The 23,086-nt window shown below is 35.4% G+C and overlaps 2 protein-coding genes across 3 annotated transcripts in view; one reads left to right on the top strand and one right to left on the bottom strand.

The window, feature by feature from the left end:
* LOC111504605 (uncharacterized) overlaps positions 1 to 23,086 on the bottom strand; it is a 346,996-nt gene that overhangs the window by 234,442 nt on the left and 89,468 nt on the right. The gene's annotated exons all lie outside the window — the stretch shown is intronic.
* On the top strand, positions 1,259 to 22,337 carry LOC111504604 (kynurenine aminotransferase). The gene is made up of 8 exons (XM_023159244.2): positions 1,259 to 1,503; positions 4,931 to 5,081; positions 5,139 to 5,375; positions 11,037 to 11,283; positions 14,825 to 14,991; positions 18,172 to 18,358; positions 21,867 to 22,030; positions 22,085 to 22,337. Exons 1-8 carry the CDS (start codon positions 1,328 to 1,330, stop codon positions 22,145 to 22,147), a joined length of 1,392 nt encoding a protein of 463 aa, XP_023015012.2. The 5' UTR covers positions 1,259 to 1,327; the 3' UTR covers positions 22,148 to 22,337.

The raw sequence follows: 23,086 nt of genomic DNA, 5'->3' as shown, positions 1-23,086 counted from the left end.
TTACACATTGTCAATTGCTGATGGGGTATTACGGGCAAGTAGAGAAGTCGTATGCTTTATAGTGTTTGTTTCTGGGGATAGTCAACTACGTCTCCGGAAGTTTTCAATACACAAAAAAAATTATCAGGTGCATTATGAATGTGCCTAGTATCGAGAGCTGTAAAAGTTTTTTGAGCAAATATGGAATCTTAACACTCCCATTCTTATATATTTCCGAATTGTTTTTTATATTATTAAGAATAGAGACAGTTTTGTGAAGAATACTGATATAGATCTAGTGAATACCTGGGCCTCGTTATTGACTCTTAAAAAGCAACTTGAAAAACTCCTTGTTACCAGATATTTTCATTCAACAGATGAATTCCAGATGTCTCATAAGAATATTGTGATCAATATTTCTAATACATTCAGAATTCTTAAGGGCGAATTTTTGTATCCCAAAGCTCAGAATGTGAACTTGTTTGATCCACATTGTTTGTTTTTTCTTGACTATTTCAATTCAATATTTTGTCTCTTGAGAAATAAATTATCATTATTATTATTATAATGCCGCCATATACAGTTTGGGAAAACTGGCTCCAATCGCTCCATTTTAAAGAGGAAGTTTTATATTCTGATAAATCGTCAAAATATACAGGATTATATTTTATTCTTGAGGAGTTCATTACCTATTTAATTAATATCGGTTCTCAACTTTTTTTTTCGTTAGGAACATTTGCTCCAGGGATCTATGAATTTCATCCTAATTTGAAATTTCTCACTTCAAAAACACCTAGATGACACCATGTACAATGATCTCTTTGTCCAAGGTATACATTCTTCAAATACCTACATTACCAGCTATTAGATGATTACTCAAAATACGTCATTTCGTGTTATACTCAAATGGTTAACTAGAGCTTGGTCATAATTCGTTGAATATCATTCGACGTATTAAATCCTCTTCCAAAAATATTTTCAAGCCTTGCATGCATAATATGGCAGATTCGGTATGTTGAACAAAAATAATATAAAAAACAAAATTCTCATTGTTTTCAATCCTGATTGATTTTCTCGAAAAATTCGCTTTCTCCCTGTAACTTACACTGAATTTGGCAGCCAGACAGGCCCTCCTAGCAACTGAAAAAGGAAGTTTCAAATATTTAATTAGGATTTTGAAACAATGCCTAATACTTCAGATAATTTAGAAATCCCATTGCAAATATTAACGTGTAATCAGTAAAACGGTTCCATGGAAAGAAATCTCACTTCATATCTGTTAAATCCAACAAAGGCACAGTAGTTCCTTTTCAGTTGTAGACTTCCTCGAGTGAACTTTAATTTCCAGATGGCGGTTTCAAAACTCCTGTCGAATTCCACAATAAAGTTGTTCCAGGTGAACAATGCGCTTGCGGTTTGTGCAAGAAGTTTATCAACAAGTCAAGTCAGATTTTCGGAACGAGAAAGGATAGAAAAGAAATTTGTTCTGCCGCAAAGATATGCAGGCACTGGAGAGAGTGTGTGGTGAGTGACGTTATACATAATATAGATATTGACATTTTGCTGCGAATTGCTTTAATTGATCCAACTCGTGTTCATTACTTCCATGAGGTCATGAAGAATATTGAAAACCTGATGAAATATTTTATATGTGTCCACTATATATTCTTTATTTACCAAATTGATCCACTACATAGTCCTAACGACCTCTAAAGAGAGTTTCTACCAGGAATGCTCTTTTTTCCAATATACCTACTCTGCTAACTTCTTTTGTCTTTCATTTTCCCACGACGCAAATTTCAATAATATTGTTTTCTGTACTAAATCTAAAACAAACACTTTTCTCAATCACCAGAAGTGCAATAATCTCCTCGATGTACATTCCAGTGCTTGTTTTAGATTCTTTCTATGTTTCAGTTCCAGTTTCACTCCTGTACTAGTTTCGTTAGATGCTCGTCATATTTTCTTGAACATGGTTTTGATTCAAATCAACAAAAAGAACGATTTGTTAAGGCTCGAATTACCTACAATGTAGGTTAATGGACTGATACCTATCAGAAAACAACTATTTCCCTGACAAATATCACGAAGGGCGTTGGATTATATTCAACAGGTGTCAGTGCAGGAATCTCCATAAAAGTATTTCCTGCATATGCTGTTGGCGATACAATTGCTGAAATCGATTTTCAATTATAGAAACGCGCACACTTGCAGACCAGTTTCGGGCTATTTGGCTTCTCGTCAGTGCAATATAGTGGCCATCATCAACCTGAAGTTGATGATATTCCATAATTAAAAATCGAATTCCTTCCAGAATATCATTCCTCTAACCAAGCTGAAGTGAACGACAAACAACAAATTTGTCATCGCTCCATCTGGTACTAGCCAACCACATGTCCAAAATTATCCCAATTCTTTGTATAAGGATGGAAATCTTCACATATATTCAGTGGGCATATTTGAAGACTGACGAGAGTGACGATGCGAAGAATCCCTGTAAACACTCTGATCCGTTTCCTGCTTTGTTGAAGTAGTTCTTCAGTTTCTAGATTAGACGATCCCTTCAAAGAAGTGTTTTTCTGTATACTGTGCCAGTATTCTTTATATTTCTAATCGACTCCTTTTTGTAATAACATTCCATACCGATGATTCTTGTAGTTTCAGGGCTGTTTGGGCGTTCACATACGGTGAGTTGATCAAAGGCAATGTATTTGTTGCCTGCGATTTTTGCGTGTCTTGGCTTTCATTATAGACTCAATTTATTCATATTCTGTAGCTTCTTTAGTTTTTCACGGCATTTTCAGAACAATTTCACTAGTTCGGACTTCCATTGTCTAATATATAAAATAATTTGAAATCCCTGAAACAACCAAAAGAATAATTAAAAATGAATAGCTGAAAATAACAATTATATTAAGCAAAATGAACATGAAATGAAATAATAGTGAAATAAACTACAAGTAAAAATATAACAATTGAATAAATAAAAACAAAATAAAACTTAAGGAATGAAAAAATTAAATAAAAATAAAAAGTGAAGAGATTCCAAGTCACGTTAGTTCACGACGTTTCGATTGTTAGTATCTACAATCGTCTTCGGGTGATGACTGGAGTGATTCCTCCGAGAGGAATCACTGGTTCCGTTGGAGATGACCGTTTTGGCGGGCTCTGTAATACGAAGGAAGGTCTCGAGAAGAAACTAGACATCATCAAAAATGGTCTTCAACGGGATGGCTACTCCAAAGCGATGGTAGAAAATACTTTGGCTATAAGACAGTAGGAGCCTCGCAAGGAAGAGAAGCCATCACAACCAGTGCTTGCACTTCCCTACATCAGAGGATTATCGGAGAGGATAAGAAAAATTGGTTCCAAATACAACATCAGAACCTGTTTCAGATCCGGTAACACTATCCGTATCAGCCTCACGAAAAACAGGCCACCAAACGCGGACTGCGATTCCAAGAATTGCTTTTACCGGATAACATGTGAGTGCGGAAAATTCTATATTGGTGAAACTAAGAGGCCATTGGATGTTCGCATTGTCGAGCACAAGAAGCACACACAGCGAGGGGAAACCAGCAAATCAGGAATAGCAGACCATGTTTGGTCCCATCAACACAACATCGAGTGGTCCCAAGCTGAGATCTTGCACATAGAGGAACATTGGTTTAGGAGAAAATTCAAGGAAGCCGCATACATGTTGTCCAACAACGTATTCAGCCAGGCCAGCGTAGAAATACGCAACATATGGAAACCTATCATCAAGAGACAAATGGCCAACTCCTGCCAAAACGGTCATCTCCAACGGAACCAGTGAAGCGGAAAATAGTCATCTCTCGGAGGAATCAGTCCAGTCATCACCCGAAGACGATTGTAGATACTAGCAATCGAAATGTCGTGAAATAACGTGACTTGGAATCTCTACACTTTTTATTTTTATTTAATTTTTTCATTCCTTCATTTTTATTTTGTTTTAATTCATTCAATTGTTATATTTTTACATGTAGTTTATTTCACTATTATTTCATTTCAGGTTTATTTTGCTTAATATAATTGTTATTTTCAGCTATTCATTTTTAATTATTCTTTTAGTTGTTTCAGGGATTTCAAATCATTTTATATATTAGACAATGAAAGTCCGAACTAGTGAAATTCATCATGAAACATTGTCAATCACCTTCAAACAAACATTTTCAGAACAGTTTCGATATCAATCTTAGGTTGCCACTTGGTGTCTGTAAGAATTTCGATTCACTTATTTCATTGTAGGATTTCATAAACTACCGACCAATTTTGAGATGGTTGTATATCATGCCATCTATACATTTTGCAATTTTAACCTTGAAGTGTATAAAAAACTGTATCTGTTCCATGAACATATTCGATTCTGGTGTCTACAGATATTACAGATCTGCTTTCTAGTATATTCATACATTTTCAGTTTTGATTTCAGGTTTTTTGATATATAATGATGATATAGTTTTGTTATTTCCATGTGTTCGTTTGAAATTTCCAATCTGAAACTGTTCTGATGTTGTAATCAATTTACTAAATCACTAAGTAATGGACTTGGGCGTTTATTCATCCTTTGAAGCGTGATACCAAACAGTTGTTGGACTATAGTAGAAATGAATTACGATATCTAACAGGCCTTCTCACAGGTCACTGTCATTTGAATCATCATATGCCGACACTCAGAAGACAATGTGTGTGTCGCCTCTGCTTGGAAAATAATGAACCAGCAGAGTACATACTCCAGTAACATTCAATATGAACAATATTTTCGAAATGTGAAATCACTTTACTTACATTGAAAGAGAAGTATTAATAGAAAAAAAAATGTTAGTTTTTTACTCCTCCATCTTCATGTGTGAAATTCCCTTTCAATTTGAAGTATTATCAATAATGTAACTTCAAAAATGTAAAATTGTCTGGTATTTTCTCGTTATAGGAACGAATATGCCCAATTGGCAGCCGATTATAAACCAATAAATTTAGGACAGGGATTTCCAGACTTTCCACCACCAAAATACATCATGCAAACTTTAAGTGAAGTTTCAGGAGGAGAAAATTATATGATCCACCAGTATACTCGTGGATACGTAAGTGCCCTCAACAACCTGATAGAGGTGTCACCGATTCCTGATTGGTTTTTGTAGGGACATCCTAGACTAGTATCGGCGTTAGCTAAATTGTATACAAAAATGTTAGGAAGAGAAATCAATCCCAACACAGAAGTGATAACAACAACAGGTGCTTATGAAGCGTTATTTTGTGCAATTATGGGACACGTCGACATTGGCGATGAAGTAATTTTGATAGAGCCATTCTTCGATTGCTGTGAACCCATTGTCCAGTATGCTGGAGGAAAAACGAGATGCATCCCATTGAGAATGGTGAGATTCAATCTTTATCAGTTTTCAAATCACTTTTCATTATTAGTGTGATAGGTTAGAGTATGGTAGTACATTTTCCATAAACGAATTCTTCCATCATAAATATCTCACATTACTATACAAAATATGTTGATAATTTATATTAAAAATTAGTCCTTCCACCTATGTCTACTACTAAATTTTAATATTGAGGAAATAATAATAATGATTGTGGATACAATGACAAATTGAAATGGCAACAACCTAGAGAAAGAAAATCCGTTGTGCTGTCAATCTTACATAAACAGCTTAAATTCATCTGCATAATTGATCTGCTTTGGTTGATAACAACGAAGTGAAATAGTTAAATGATATTATTGTTTTTTTTATTATTTCGATGACTATTATAAGGAATCATTTTCAAATTTATAGACTTATATCTGCTTCAGATGAGATCAGTCAATTATTCACAATATGCCTTCCTTCATTCACTTTTAACGTCACTTTTCAAAGTAAAGAAATTGAAAGACAATAGTTTTTTGTGAAATCTGACAAGACAATCTGTAATAATGAGATATTATAACAAATATTCAATCTCGAAAAATTGAATTGACTTCAAAAAATTTTTCAATACAGGGATTTCTTGCCTGCCACTGAAATGTTGAGGGAGATTTCCTTTGACCAGCCTGTATATTTATTCAAGAATTCGTGTGAACATAAACTGAACACTGAACATTCCTTGTTCCTCACTCCCAGATTCAAAGATCGCGATTATTCGATATTTCTGTTTCGTTACTTTCAAGTTCAAAATTATTCACCTTGACATTTTTCTGGCAGCTGATAATAACATAAAGCATAAACCAAGCTGAGTCCCTGATCTTACTCATCAGACACTTACTTATGTGTTATACCCTATAAATTAACACGATATTTCATATAAAATTATGTACTCGTGGCATTAATGTTCGAGAAATTGTGCCAGATCATAATTCGAGTTGTAAACAAAATATTCCTAAAACTTGTTGTCGGTCATGTAGGAATACACATTCATTTGTAACAGAAAAATTTGTGGAAGAAAATACTGATTTTATAAAGTGTCACATTCCTACTCGTATACAGGGTGTTTCCTAACTACGGTACGGAACTTCAGTGGGTCTTCGTTGGGTCGTGTTGAGAAAAAAAGTTCCTATAGACATATGTCCGGAATTGCTTTGTTTCTGCGATACAGGACGTTGAAGTTTGAAAAAAACAGTATTTATAAAATATCATAAATATCGTGACACCGATTGTTGAAATTTGCCAGAGTTATTTGAAGTTATTAGGCGCTAATTCAGCCCGAACTAGATTGAAATCATTCAGGTCCCAATGGGCACCACAGCTAACACAGCTAATATTGAGAAAAAACAGAAAGCCACTGACTTTTTTTTATAGTTTTTTACCTTTTTTTTTGATTGAGCAACTGAAGAAAATAACTTTTCTGTCGTTTGTGTTTTTTTCATTAGCAGTTTCGTTTCTTCGACAAAAAAAATCACTTCTAAAATCTAACCATGGACAATATAAAATAAAAACCAAGAGTGAATAAAAATTTCGACCCTGAAGTAAATTAGCCAAATGTCCACCTTTTGATAAAATACACGACGGCAGTCGATTTGTCATTGATTATCTGATACGTTCAAAAATACCTGGAGTATTTCTTATGACATTGCAATTGTCAATTATTCGATTCCTAAATTCATTCACATCTAGTACAGGAGTTTTACAAACGCGAGGCTTCAGATGACCCCATGCACAAAAATCTAGAGGATCCATTACAGGATTGCGAGTTGGCCAATTTTGAGGTCCTGCACGTCCAATCCAGCGATTAAGGTAGGTGATGTCGAGATGCTGAAGAGCGAGAACACCACATATTGCCTCTTACAAGTACCGGCACTTCTTTTAACAAAATGGGTAAACTATGTCGCAAAAAGTCCATTCAGGATTCATGCTGGTAGAAAAAATTGGCCAATCAGGTAGTCATGAATCATTCCTACTCAAACGTTCAGCCAAAATTGTTGCTGAAAATGACTTTCTCTAATAACGTGGGGATTTTTGTCGGCCCAAAAATGGTCATTGTGATTGTGATTGTCATTCATTGAGAAAGTTCATGATTGCATCCCGTGAAAAATTTGTTCCGTCCGTAAAAAAATATTTGGTTGAAAATTATTATTATATTGCATCGTATGAATCAGCCACCTGCAAAACATTAATCTTGAGACGAAATCCCGAGGCAGTAGAGCTTAAATACGCTGGGGAAGTTTCTTTTTAGAACTGTCCATACGGTTTTTGGGCTGCCTTCCAGCTGCAGTGCAGTCTTCCTGGTACTATTTGGGGGATTTGTTTGACAACAACAATAATAATAATAATAATAATAATAATAATGCACCCTAATGCACTTGCTATCAGCATGTCCAGCATATGCGGTCTCGGCCTATATCCATCGACATAACGCGGCCCTAAGAGTGCTATATTACCATATACGGCACTCTTACGGTATTGACGAGACACCGGTGTTGCCCTACGCTTCGGGGGATATTGAATCCGTTGTGGGGAACGAGAAGTGCCGAATTTATTGAAACTATTCGTTTCCCACCCTCAGGCTCATACAAGCTAATAAGCCTGATGTAGTTCTTCTCGACCACCAGACCAAAACGATATTTGTCGTGGAGTTTTCAGCTCCTGGCGAGACGAATATCGTCAGAAAAGAGGAGGAAAAACGGATAAAATATCGAGATTTTCTCTTCGAACTCCGCAGACTCTATCCAGATCACTCTGTCAAGATGGTTGTTCTGATTGTTGGAGTCCTTGGTGGAATGATGTCTTCTCTACTCTCGAATCTCAAAATCATACCGGCTTGCCGCACTAAGGCAGAAATCTTAGCCGCACAGATGCAGAAGGCTGTCATTCTTGGCTCACTGCGTTTGCTCAGGGCACATGATTCTCGGACCCAATAATCACTTACCCCACGGTGTGGGGAGTGGTCATTGGTTGATTATGCTGGCGCGCCCTCCCGAATGTATCGGACCTTCGGGGGATAGGGCCTGACCAGCGCACACTACGGCGAAAAAATAATAATAATAGGTATTTATTCCAAGAATGATACAATAAAAGTGTGAACAGTTACTGAAACGGGAAATGCTGAAGATCAGTTGGTTGCATCAAAAGATGCAACCTCTGTTTTCATCTTAGACCAAAGACAAGCATCATTGTAAGCATTATGAAGCATCAATTATAGTTTCTTCTAGTTCAGGCATAATTTCAGTTTCTGGTCTTTCACCACCTGCATTATTATCAAAACTCCCAGTTTCACATAATCTTGCATGTAATGTAACATATGACCTTTTTTTTAAACTTCAACACCCCTATATCTTAGAAACGAAGCAACTCCGGACATATGTTCATAGGAACTCATTTTCTTAAAATAACCTAAAGAATCACCCTCTGAAGTTTGGTACCCTAGTTGGGAAAAACGTTGTATACTGGTAAAGATACAAAGTTTATCATTTTCATCAATCAGAATGATTGTGTATTATTGGTTCTTAACCTGACTGAGAAATATTTACGTTTCTCCTTTGTTGACAGTAATAAAATCATTAAAATGTAACTGGAATATTTAAATTTTTATCACTTGAAATCATCGTCGAATATAAATCTGTATCATTATTTGTGTTTCAAAATTGTAGTAGTAAACTTTCCTAAACAAATTAAAATATACTTCAAATGTTTTGATATACTTCATCAGGTTCAGTGTGATTTCGATAAACTTATTCACCAAATTATTTGAAGAAATTATATTACATAAAAATCCGCGGTGAAATCTATATTCCTTGAATTTGGGTGGTAATAATATTCAACAACGGGTGGTAAGTGTCACTAATTTTCGGGTTCGAAGGCCGTGAACTTTTTGGGATTTCTTCCTGACGTTTCGCTGTAGCGGGTGGGTAGCTTCTTCATATATTGTTTATACATCCTGGATTAATACTCGATGACTGATTATTACGATTTTGCAACGCGTATTGATGCTGCGTTTGCTGTTGCTATGTTGTTGAGACCGGTAGATGACAACCGATTTCTAGATGCCTTCGAAAGTTTGGAAATCGGAAAGTGCCAAATGAGTTCTATGAATAGCGACAAAGGTTCTATTCCGAACAGTCTTGTTTAGTCTTATACATAATAATTCTAAATGAAAAACCGATAAATATTAGAAATCACTAACATAGAGGAAACACATAACAAATTAAAGGTATAGAAAACAGGTAGTTTAGCATAGGATCAATATCAGGTAGTAGTTATATAATATTAACTGGTGTAGTTAGGTGATACTTACAGGTAGTATTCAGACTACAAAGATAAAGAAACACTAACTTGGTAATAAAATTTAGTCATAATGATCTCCTAAGGACGCTAACTTGGTTAGCAAAACGCGCGTCGGGAGACCATAATTTTTTGTTTTGGTGTTGGGAAAGTGTTTTCAATAGATCAACTCAATTTCGGAATCAACTAGGTTGGCAGTTCCAAATAGAGTTCATTTAATAATTCAAATGAAACTTTATTGTCAGATATTCCCAGTTTACAACGGTTGTTTGCGGTTTTTAAACTGTCTAGTGAAAAATCTCACAATAAAGTATCATTCAAATACGTTATGAATTCTTATCAAGCATCGGCCAATTCCATCATTCACTTCATTTGATGATTAAAAATCCAAACAAATTAGTATGCAAGTTGAACACAAAATATTCATCAATAGTAGTTTTGTCTCGCCGCGCCGTGACTCTCACCTACGCTCATGGTAATCGAATCAGCTATTCACCAGTGACAAGTCGGACAGTTTGAATCAGTTGAAGTATTGAATGAAAACCGGAGCCCAAACATAACGTATTCATGATTGAACAACAGACATCTCTGTTTCGAAATAGGTCTCATCAGTGGTACTAGGCAGAACCACAAATACACTGCTTGGCATAACTGTCTGTAAAGGGCAAGCCTAAGTAAATATGGGCGATGACATATCCCCTTACGAAGACGCCAAAAGGGACGTTGTCATCTACTTAGGATCGATCCTTAAGGACAGCAGCATTTGTGATTCAGCCCAGCACCTTTGATGAGATCTATGTCAAAAGTCTATTGTTGAATCATAAATATGTTGTGTTTGTGCTCTAGTTTTCAACCTTGCAGTGAAGGCGGTAGATGTCGGAGCTTGGCTTTGCAACTGACCGCCTTGGAGAGCCTCATTTATCTCCCAAAGGTTGAAATCTCAGTGAGGAGAGATGTCATCGTCCTTCTTTGAAGTATCGAGTTTATTCAATGTGATTCGTGTGAGTTACTGTTTGAACGTGAAATAAACTCGACTACAATATTTTCTGTGTTATGTATGAAAACTTCGAAAAGATGAGAACTCGATATTACACACATAAATGCCTTGATAAGATAATTAAAAGTACATTTTCGAACTAATATATGGAAATAGTCGTTTGATATACTACTTGCTTGAATAATGATTCTCATAGAAGATACTTTTAATTCAGACACAAACTAGTGTATCTTCGTAACTGCGTATGAAATGATTTCTTTGAAAGCTGAATCAACTCAACTTGAAGGCGAATATCATAACGGTATACTTCCTTGAAATATCTCAAATCATTTCAGAGAGAAGTGCAAGGCAGAATACCAACGTCAGCTGACTGGGTATTAGATAAGAAAGAACTGGAAGGATTATTCAACGAGAAGACAAAAGTTATCGTTCTCAACAGTCCCAACAATCCACTTGGCAAAGTTTTCACCGAGGAAGAGATGACTCACATTGCCGATTTGTGCAAAAAATGGAACGTACTCTGCATTTCCGATGAAGTCTACGAATGGTTAGTCTATAAACCCAAAAAACATATCAGAATGGGTGAGTATACTATGAAAATATAAAGCTAAGTACCTGGACATATTGTTAGCGTTATACCAAAGATCAGAAACAACACTTTTCAGGAATTTATATGCACAATTCATGTAACCGTATAAATCAGTTTTGTTTGCTGACTATAATGAATAACTTTTCACAGGAGAAATTCGTAATAATAATTTTTTGGGAGAAGATGGAAGGTGTAAACTACAAATTTTGCTTTTTGCGGTACACACGAAACAGCAGAAATGAATAGATTCTGAGAAACTATTAGGAATAATCAACCCTGTTTGGTTCCATCACATAGATGAAATGGAGGATATATTATTTGATTCTTGTATCATTTTTGTCATATACGTTTAACATTCTTCTTATCCAAAGAGTCATCACCTGTGAAAATTTAACAGTAAAATAATATCATGCAATTCTATCCTGGTTTTCTGATGGTTTCCATTTTCACAAGTTTTATGTTCTTTCATCCATATTTTTCATCAATTTGTTCAAACTCGTAGACTTAATGTTTCGTAAATTAATTCGAAACTTTAATTAGGGTGATACTATATCAGATGTATAAGACGACATCCGATACAAATACCCACTACGAGAAACCATTGGAAAAATTATATTTTTCTCCTTCCAGAAAAAAATTGTTTTGTAAAAAGTAATTTTTGAAAAAAAAATTTCAAGCTTCGAAGTCCATCGATAGTTTAGTGGATCAGTTGTTCAAGTGAACCTTTATTGTGAGGCTTCCACTGGACAGTTTTCAAAGTAGCCATCCATATAATACAAGAAATTCAACTGATGTCCATTAAAATATATACATATTCATATCATAATCAATGATTATGATAAATTGGCATTAGAAAGTTCAGGAAATTGTGAAATCTTTGTAACATTCAAAAAAATTTGTTCACATTTTGGACATTGATTCCTTTAAAAATATTACTGGAGTTTTCAACAAACTGTTATTCTAACACTTCGACACTTGTTTCAATCACCAAGAGATCATCTTCAAGAAGAAAATGAGCCTGTTAAAGATGATCACTTGGTGATCGAAACACGTGTCGCGGTGTTAAAAATAACGGTTTAGTGTTGGAATATAACTCCAGTAATAATCATTACTACACCAAAGTTTCCAAACAGTGCATCACAAGTACATTGATTTTTTGAGTAATATATTCATAACTTCATTCATATCGAGTTTACTTGAAAATAATATATTATATATGTTTTCAACCAATTATAAGGATCTGTTTGTATTATGTATGTATTCAGTAGCATAATAAATTGATGGATGTAGCCATTACTACGTGATTTGATACCATCATAAAAAATGAGAAATGGAACTTCCTATGTTTTCATACCGTAACTAATGTTACGGCAGTTTCGTCGTATAAGGACATTTTCGAACGATCATAAATCATACTGTATGTCTTTATAGGACTACAGTAATGTTATTATAGTATATGTATATATAGTTATATATATACTATATACTATATAAGTATATATAGTTACAAATAAATGTGGTATAAAAAATAGAAAGTTTCATTTCTCACTTTTCATCCGATAGGTTCATAGCTAGATGAACTCTCTATTAATATTGTTAGTATAGCTTCCTCAAGCGTTTTCAAGCATTTTGTATTAAAACGCTTGAGAAAGCTATTGTATCATGTGCAAATGTTGAATTCTACAATTTATTAGGTAAAGCTATTCACATAATTTTGGCAGTTCTGAAGTTCTTCTTTTCCATGACTCCAAACAACGAACTTGTCATCCGCGTACCACAACTACTGCTTTGGTCGTTTCTCTGAGATTTGAATGGCTCTATCTTGAAATTTTTCCATGTAGAAATTCACCACTACCGAGCTAAGTGGACTGCCCATGGCGACTTCATCAACTTATTCATAAAAGGTTTTATTCTATTGGAAATAAGTGAGCGAAAAATCAGCACTTTAAATGACACGGCGAAATAGGAGCTTCAGTTTCAGTTGATATGTCAAAAAGAATACTTCAATCACGTCACTGAAGGGGACTGCCGCAGTTGCAGTCGAAACGTTTGGAAATTATAACCAAAGAAGACCACGGCAAAACCCGAAAACCGTTCAAAATATCTGATCATCTGTTTTAGAATTTATTATTATACCTCAAACATTCTAACGTGATTCAGTTCATGATCAATATGCTCTGTATCTATTGAAAAAGAGTTTATTGCTTTTTGAGAAAGAAAGTTTTAGGCTTTCTACTACTCCATCTTGATACAATAAAAAGGGATTGAATCAAATAGGTAAATGAATGTCATTACGATGTCATCGATGACATAAGCAGATCAAGCTTATTCCGTGATATTAAAAAATCGTAATTCATGAATGAATTGTGTGTATTTTCAATAATCTTATCCAATTTGGTACTGAAGAGCCTTGGGGCAAGCATCTTAAGGCGAAACATCGGTGTATACCGGTGAGGGTGACAGTGTTCCATGTAAGTACAATTTATTACCATTCATTCAAAATAGAACTCATGTGAATGATATCTGATTTTTATCCCACAACAAATGTTTGAAATACAAACTGGGTAGAGAAAAGTATCTTCTGTATAATTCAGTGTTCATATAGAAGTATTTGTTTCGAAAGAATTTTTTTCTTTCGTGTAATTCAATGTTTATATGAAAGTAGCTGTTTCAGGAGTACTTTCTTTCAGTTTGTGTCTGAAAGTTACTTCTTTGCATGATCTACACATCCATGTATAGTGTTACTTATTTTCAAATTGATTACTTCCTTCCTTTCTTTGAAAGATTCCCTCATCCCTTTTTTTTTGTATCAAGATGAAGTAGTTGAAAGCCAAAAACTTTCTTTTCCAAAAATTAATCACTCCTAAAAATATAACCCTTTCAGTTCTTTTATTGCTGTTTGTTATTTTCATTATACTTTTTTTGTGTTCAGTTGTCGGCCTAATTAATAGTAGAGGTTCATAACTTAGAAAATATGTATCCAATTTTGAAATTTCGAAATGGGAAATGATCATGGTGAAATCATTGCCCTGATAAAAAATAATAAAAAACACAAGTTCAGTCATTTTGCTGGCCCGTTACGCGCTTTCTCTATTTGAAAAGGCAAGCGCGTTAGTCATGATCATGATGTTAAAAGTCTTTGAAGTTCAAAAAAATCAACTGTATATTCAAAAACAGGGAAATAGGGGATATTAGGAGCAAAAAAAATTAGCCTAGCGTTACCATCTGATTTTTGAAGTCTAGTTGAAGTTGAACTTTGCTAACTATACTTCCCCCACCTCACCTTGTTTCCATCAGTTTCAGAAATATCCAAAGTATAGTTTCGTTTTAAATTTCTGGTACTTCCATTTAACTGTTTTGGAAAATTCAATGAGAAAGCTATAAACATTCAACTAAAATTCTCTCAATCCGTCACCGCTTCACAAAACGTGAGAAATTCTATTCTTCTTTCAGTTACAGCAAACTCTTTCACAATTTGTATCAATAAGGATCATAAAACACCTACACAATAACTCAAAGTTAACGACTTTTCAGCTTCTCTACCTGGAATGTGGGACAGGACGATAACAATCGGATCAGCCGGGAAAACGTTCAGCATTACCGGTTGGAAGACGGGATGGGCCTATTCTCCAGAAAATTTGATGGTTAACTTGCAAATGGTTCATCAAAACTCGACCTACACCGGAATTACCCCGATACAGGTTTGTGTCATGCAACATACATCAACATTGACACTTTAATTTTCTATGCACTGGGGACGTGAATACACCCCTTCTTAACTTTTGAAAGGATATTTTTAGTTCATTTTGGTGAAAAAGACACTAGTGTCACTCGTCATCGAGACAACACTACCAACTTCTTTCTTGAACGAACGGGGATTGTAACAGGTAATTCAATTCTCCATCCAACCGGTGGATAGGGAAACGTGTTTCCTTAAAATGCTTCGCTAAATCACCTGATATAACACTTTTTGAGGATGTACATGAAATTGAGGTGTATGATACAAAACCGCAGTTAATTTCAGAACTACTGGATAGAAAAAGAGATGCTTGCAAAGAAATGTATCCTGAACCACTCAGTCAGGAAATGAATGGTTTCAAATGGTTCCAAATAATCAATAAAACAAACTTGTGTGGATTTTGAATATGTTTTTTTTTAATTATTATATTGTAACGAGTCTGAAGCCGCCCCTGACTAATATGCCGTGTGAAAGTAGATAAGTGTTCTTCGAACTCAATTAAAATAAGTAGACATATACAGTTTTGAAGAAAATAGATAATAAGGCACAAAATGTGTTCGAGGAAAGTGCGCCTAGTGGACTTGAAAGTCGCCGAATTGAAGCAAGAATTGGAGGAGAGGGAGCTAGATTGTTCTGGAAAGAAATCAGTACTCCAAAAGAGACTGTGGGATAACTTGACTGAATCAGGAGAAGATTATGAAACATATTTATTCGAAGTTTCTGGTGGTGATTTGAGTTCAATAATGAGCAAAGTCGATGAGAACACCAAATCGCTGAAAGATGAACTTCAAAAAAATTCGGTAAGTCTGGAGGAGAAGCTTTTGGAAAATTCGAAGTGCCTGGAGGAGAAGCTTCTGGAAAATTCGAAGAGTTTGTAAGACTTCACGAAAATTCAGTGAGTTCAAAAGATGAACTTCAACAAAATTCTAGGCCAGTTTGTCAAGCAGTTCAGACCATGTACAATTGTATATGCGCACTCCATTTCCTCAAGAGGTCAACTCGATTGATGAAACGCGCGTCGAGAAAAGTATTGCAATTGTGATGTTCAGAAACAGTGTATGTTTTAGATTCATTCTATGCCAGTCTTCTATGTCACCTTTTATTCACAATGAAAAGTGGTCGTTGCTAGTTGAGAACCAAGTCCTCCCGAAGCATCTTAGCTACCCAAAAATATTTTTACTCATGTGTGAGATTGTTTTCTGTCAAAATTTACACATACGGGGTAGATTTTCTCTTGAAATAACGTTTAGGTCTCTAGGCAGGTTGATATCTCTGTTTCTGGGTCTGAGACTGTATACGCCTGCACCTGAAGTTCTATTTCATCCATTCCTCAACCAACAAGAGCTACCTGCTTTCACAATTTTCTCCTACAGGAAGATTCAGTACTATCTGTTCGGGATAAGGAGCATATAAAGTAAATGATAGTTGACAGTGTCAGACGTTAAGTCAGAGGTCATTTCCAGAATGCTGTAACTTTCATTGTCGGTCTTCAGTAGTTATGCTACACTTCGCATAATTCGTTTTTGTACAATTGGCAATATGATCAATTATGTTGTCTATTTAGCCTTCCTCTTCAGAAATACAATGAACTGTCTTTTACCATTTTTTTTTCAAGTTCATGAGGAATTATATCATTATGATTCTAATTGAAGAAACATTTGAGCAAGCTTCACTTTTCCAACTCTTGTTCTCTGCTAGCATAATGTATATGTAGGCTTTATATCGACTGACGAAAATATCGAATGGAAAAGAGATTTTTCTGGTTGGGCAAGAATTGGAGGGGAGGGTAGTCAGCTAGGTTTTTTTGAATTCTTCAAATGGACACAAAATTAAAAAAATGTCAATTTTTGCGATAGTCAGATGAGCAAAAAAAAATCCGCGGGCTCAATGGTAGAGATTGATTATTATGGTGTGGGTTCATTGATGATGATGAACTATGAATCAGTATCCTTCCAGTGTTCTTTCATTCAACATAATTCAAGAAGAGCATCGTTATGAAATCAACCAGTTTTTGGTTCTGAACTTTGGTTTCCTTTTTTCCCTCAGTACCAAAAGTCGAACTGACTGGTATGATATCATGTCTCTTCTTGAAACTTTTGTTGAAGTAGTAGTACAATTATTTCTATTTTTTGTGTCGTCATTTCTGATTTTTGCTTATAACCCCCTACCGAAAAGCAGAAATAGGTGTAAACTTGCAAACATGGATGAAAAAAGCTCAAATATCACATTTTCATCAGGATCGAATCCAAGTTCCTGCCATGGATGTTCTACCTGTGCTATGGAGTTTCTTGGATACTTTGTTAGAAGGCTTCTGCTAGGTCGCCATTCTCCAACGTCTGGATAGAAGTGTTCAGTTTTCACTTTTCCATATTTCAACACTCTCCAGATTGCCGAAGAAGCAATGGATGTTTCGAAATATACCTCTTCAATTTCTTCTGTCTCGAATTCGCACAGGGTTGGATAAGTTAGGTTAGGTTAGGTTAGGTCCAAAGTAAGTGGGTCTATTCGACTCTACACCGCAACCTGCAAAGATTCAATGTGGCTGGGTTGGTTAGGCTTCCGTTGTCAAACCTAATTTTTGAATTTCAACAATCGGTATTTCATAATAAATATTTCATAGTATATATTTTGAATAATAGCATCAGCTATAATTATAAAATTTAAGATTTTTTTACTGATAATTTGAAACTAGTTATACATAACTTTTACATTTGCTCACTGGTATCGATTGTTATTTATTGAATGCTGGATGAATATTGAACATATGGATGGAATTTGAATCATTACGGAAACTGGGTTCTAAATTGAGGCCACTATGTGATAAAAACAGTTTTACCATTTGAAATTCATAGTATTGGTGAGGAACTATACCCTTCTGCTTTGTCATTCCACATTGAATATTATTATAGGTACATAAACTTGGGTGATAACAAATTATTTATGAAAATACGTGTGTATCTAGTGGGGTATCCTTTATTTCACTTCCCTTGTCTCATTTCTACCATTGAGGTTCACTTAATGTAACACCAGATAAAAATACCTGATGGTGAAATTTAAGCTTTTCAAATTCTGCTTAGGTTAAGACCTAAAAGCTCGTGATGAACAGCTGCCGTTAACTATGTAACACGTTATCACGTTGCAGGAATCTATTGCTATAGCTTTCGAGAAAGAATTGGACCGTTTTGACTCAGATGATTGTTACTTCAAATCACTCATGAGAGAGTTGGAATCCAAGCGAGACTACCTTGCTGAAATCTTGGCGGATGTGGGAATGAGGCCCGTTATTCCCGATGGAGGTTATTTCATTCTAGCTGACTGGACACCTCTTGGTGAGTTCTATTATGAGAATACAATTTCTCACGACGATTGTTTTGTGGTTTGCTGTGATTTGAGTTGTTAAGTTGTGAATTTGTATGGATAATTTTTTTTAGTGCAGTCATTATAGACATGAATAAAAATGAAAATGAATCACTCTCGTTATGATGTGAAGCACAAGAAACCAAAACAATTTGTGAAATCAACTGACAGTTTTAGTTTTATCGTTCGACTCACTTCTCATATTTCTGATAGATGTTGCATCTGGACGATGAACCCTGATAGAAATGAAGTATTCAACATAAATAACTGGAAAAAAATTAATTATTACTGCCACTCGAAAATATCACTATATTCTTCACTTCAGCCATGCAGAAAAGAGTACTAGACTCACGATTCAGACTGATAAGAAAAAAAATCTATCTCTGGATTTCCAAAAAGTATTTTAAGAAACATTTTCATTTCGAAAATATTATTACCGTCTCTCTCCCTCCTTGTCACAAACTCACTTGTAACTATCATTAAAGTGTCACAGATTTGTAACGACAATGTTGGCGATCTGAATGATCCCTATCACAGAAAAAAACAATTTTGGACCTATTCAAAATGCTGTTATGCTCCATTGTTATCTAGGTGATAATTTATGGAATTATGACCAACGACCACTCTGTCTCTGATCAAAATAACTTTTTGGAAGAATATATCATATAATCCAATATTTATTGCTATTTCATTCAATACTAAATGTTACTATCTGTTGAGAAACACCTATAATAAGTAATTACTTGCCTACATCATAGTTTATAAATTTTGGGGTTCCAATATTATTCTTGCGACACTTTTGAAAAATTAATTATTTTTAGGTTGAGTGGAAGATAGCGACATTTTGTAAACTCACCTTACCATGAAAAGCGTACCCTGCCTTGTGCTGACTGACTCCTGTATTCCTTGTATTCTAGTTCATATGTTATAGTTCATGCCTATGAATGCCTATTGAATTTCGTAAGTTCGGACTTCCATTGGCCCTGAAAAAACTAATATAAAAAATTGAGAAAGGATAGCTGAAAATTACAGTACGGCAAAAAAAAACCTGAATTGAAATAATAGTGAAATGAAATACAAGTAAAAATAGAACAAATCAACAAAAAATAAAAATCAAGACATTCCAAGCCAAGTTACTTCACGACGTTTCGATTGTTAGTATACACAATCGTCTTCGGGTGATGACTGGACTAATTTCTCCAAAAAATGACTATGTATGGGTTATTCGAGTACTTTCACTTATCTCAGCTTTCCTTGTTCCGCTTCACCGGTTAAGCGGGAGATGACCGTTTGGTGAGAGTTCGCCATTTTTTGCTTGATTATGGGTTTTCATATGTTGCGTATCTCTACGCTAGCTTGACTGAATACATTGTCAGACAACATGTATGCGGCTGGTTTGCTGATTTTCTCTCGCTGTGTGTGTTTCTTGTGCTCGGCAATGCATACTCTCAATAGTCTCTTAGTTTCACAGATATAGGATTTTCCGCACTTACAGGGTATCCGGTAAATGCAATTCTTGGAATCGCAGTCCGCGTTTGGTGGCCTGGTTTTCGTGATTCTACTACGGATAGTGTTTCCGGATCTGAACAGGTTCTGATGTTGTTCATTTCCTTTCTGATAATCCTGTGATGTAGGAAAGTGCAAGCACTGGTTGTAACGGTTCTCTTCCTTGCGAGGCTCCTGCTGTCTTTCAGCCAAAGTCTGTTCCATCATCGTTTTGGAGTAGCCATTCCGTTGAAGATCATTTTTGATGATATCTAGTCCCTTCTCGAGACCTTCCTTCGTATTACAGAGCCCGAATGCACGGTCTAATAGAGTCTTAATGATTCCTCTTCCAGTCGATTGATGGTGGTTAGATTCGTGGTTCAGATATTGTCCCGTGTGGGTGGGTTTTCGGTACTCAGTGGCAGTCCTATTCATCAATATATCTAAGAATGGCAATTCGTTGTTGACTTCCTTCTCCATTTTGAAAGTGATGGAAGGCCTTACGCTGTTTATGTGTATCAGGAAGGCGTCTAGTTCAGTATTTCCATGATTCCATATTATGACGCCTAGACGCCATCCTGAAACACATCAACAGCGTAAGACCTGCCATCAATTTCACAATATAGAAGGAAGTCCACAACGAATTGTCAGTCTTAGACGTATTGGTGAAGAGGAGCGACATTAAGTGGGAAACATCTGTATACCGAAAACCCACCCACACGGGCTAATATCTGAACCACGAATCCAACCACCATCAATCGACTAAAAGAGAAATCATCAAGACTCTTTCAGACCGTGCTTTCGGGCTATGTGATACGAAGGAAGGTATCAGGAAGGAACTAGACATCATCAAAAATGATCTTCATTGGAATGGCTTCTCCAAAGCGATGGTAGAACAGACTTTGGCTAAAAGGCAGCAGGAGCCTCGCAAGGCAAAGAAGCCATCACAATCATCGCTTGCACTTCTCTACATCAGAGGATTATCGAAGAGAATGAGAAGAATTGGGTCCAGGTACAACATCAGAACCTGCTTCAGATCCGGAAACAGTAACCGTAGCAGCCTCACGAAAACTAGGCCACCAAACGTGGACTGCGATTCCAAGAATTGCATTTACCGAATACCCTGTGAGTGCGGAAAATCCTATATCGGTGATTCTGAGAGGCCTTTAAAAGTTCGCATTGCCGAGTACAAGAAACACATACAGCGAGAGGAAACCAGCAAATCAGGAATAGCAGAGCATGTTTGGACCCATCAACATAACATCGAGTGGTCCCAAGCTGAGATCATACACAAAGAAGCCAACAATGTATTCAGCCAAGCTAGCGTAGAGATACGCAACATATGGAAACCAATAATCAAGCGAAAAATGGCCAACTCCCGCCAAACGGTCATCTCCCGCTGAACTGGTGAAGGTTGAAAAGGAAAGCAGAGATGAGTGAAAGTACTCAGATGACCCATAAATAGTCATCTCTCGGAGGAATTAGTCCAGTCATCACCCGAAGACGATTGTGGATACTAACAATCGAAACGTCGTGAATTAACTTGGCTTGGAATCTCTTAATTTTCATTTTTTGTTCTATTTTTACTTGAATTTCATTTCACTGTTATTCCATTTCAGGATTTTTTTCCTTAATATTATTGTTATTTTCAGCTATTCTTTTTCAATTTTTTTTGTATAGTTCTTTCAGGAATTTCACATCATTTTATATGATATCAGACAATGGAAGTCCGAACTAATGGAATACATCATGAAACATTGTCAATCACCTTCAAACAAACATTTTTTATTTCTAGACGGGTTTCGTTGACACTGAAGCTTTCTCGGTAGCTTCCTCATTCATTTCTACCGAGGTTTGTGAAAATTGTTCAATTATCTTCATGGATATGTGATCACTATTTTATGATTATGATATGTAGAATGGATCTAAATTAGATATGGACAGAATCATGTAGATATATCCATCAATACAAAAACTAATTTTCCTTCATTTCAGCTTCAAAAATTGATCTCAGTAAAGAGAAGGACCAGTACATGGATTTCAGGTTTACGAAATGGATGACGAAGAATGTTGGTCTTCAGGGTATACCATCATCAGTATTTTTTGGCGAAAAAAATAAGGCGATAGGAGAAAACTTCGTTAGATATTGTTTCACAAAGGTATAGTCAATTGAGAATATAATCGAAGTCATTCATTCAACATTTTTTTTCTAGAGAGATGAAGTTCTCAAAGAAGTTTCGAAAGTTTTGCAGAAGTGGAAGTCACAACAGTCATAAGGAATGGACTATATGAAATGAAATTGAAAATTTGTGGATATAAAATAATATACTACCACCTTTAATGATGAAATGACATTTTTTGATGTGCAGTTCCCAAATAGAATATAAGTTTATCTTGTGTGTAGTTCAACTATTTTATTTATACATTCTGATATGTGTTACAACAAAATAAAGGAGTTTTTAATAATACTGTTTGAATGAAAAAAAAAATTAGGTACTTCAGAACATCATTAAAACATCGTTGCAGTTATAAAGATTTGAACCACGGAAATTAACAGATCGATTAGACAAATCAAGTTGGAAATCAGCGACTGGATTGACACCAATGGATGCAGTACGAAACCATTGAGAGATATTCAATGTTGGCTTGCTAAACTTTCCAGAATATCAACATCTCTTATCCAAAATCACCAGTATTTTTTCAGGAGATGATTTGATACATTTATTTTACAAAAAAAACATGGCATTTCAGTGCATTCAGTGTGTAAAAGCCAAATGGAATAAATTCATTATTTCGGTTAGTGTACATATTAAAAAAAATCCCAAAACATTCATCAACGTAAAAATGCCACACCTATATTCAACCCTCTTCGAATAACAGGTACAACCCCCAATTTTTCAAATGGGAAGTAAAAGTTTGTGATATATCGTTTGAAATGTCTCTTTATTCTCTATTCAACAATGTTATCGCTTTCAAGTTTATTGCAAAAATTGAGATGAAATGAATTAAAATCATGGGTTATCGAGATTCGATAAAATACACTCAAAAACTAAAATGTACAGCGAAACTTAATGAAATGTAGAATACAAAAAAGAACTATAGATGTTAACGAGGTAGATGTTCAAAATGTTCACCGCGAACGTCTTGGCAACATCCTAATCGAATAAAACTGTCTTCTGACATTATTTAACATATCAGACGTGACCGACCTGATC

This window comes from Leptinotarsa decemlineata, unplaced genomic scaffold (assembly GCF_025532065.1).
Source record: "Leptinotarsa decemlineata unplaced genomic scaffold, Ldec_3_MD MMD2_tig00026314_RagTag_RagTag, whole genome shotgun sequence".
Classification (NCBI taxonomy): Eukaryota; Metazoa; Arthropoda; class Insecta; order Coleoptera; family Chrysomelidae; genus Leptinotarsa; species Leptinotarsa decemlineata.
This window is presented reverse-complemented; position numbering and strand designations above follow the sequence as displayed.

Bases quoted from the DNA above. Each gene is read 5' to 3' on its own strand.
- LOC111504604 (XM_023159244.2), top strand. From the start codon at position 1,328: ATGGCGGTTTCAAAACTCCTGTCGAATTCCACAATAAAGTTGTTCCAG. The intron at 5,376-11,036 runs GTGAGATTCAAT...AAATCATTTCAG, and splicing joins GATGCATCCCATTGAGAATG to AGAGAAGTGCAAGGCAGAAT. The intron at 22,031-22,084 runs GTATAGTCAATT...TTTTTTTTCTAG, and splicing joins TTAGATATTGTTTCACAAAG to AGAGATGAAGTTCTCAAAGA.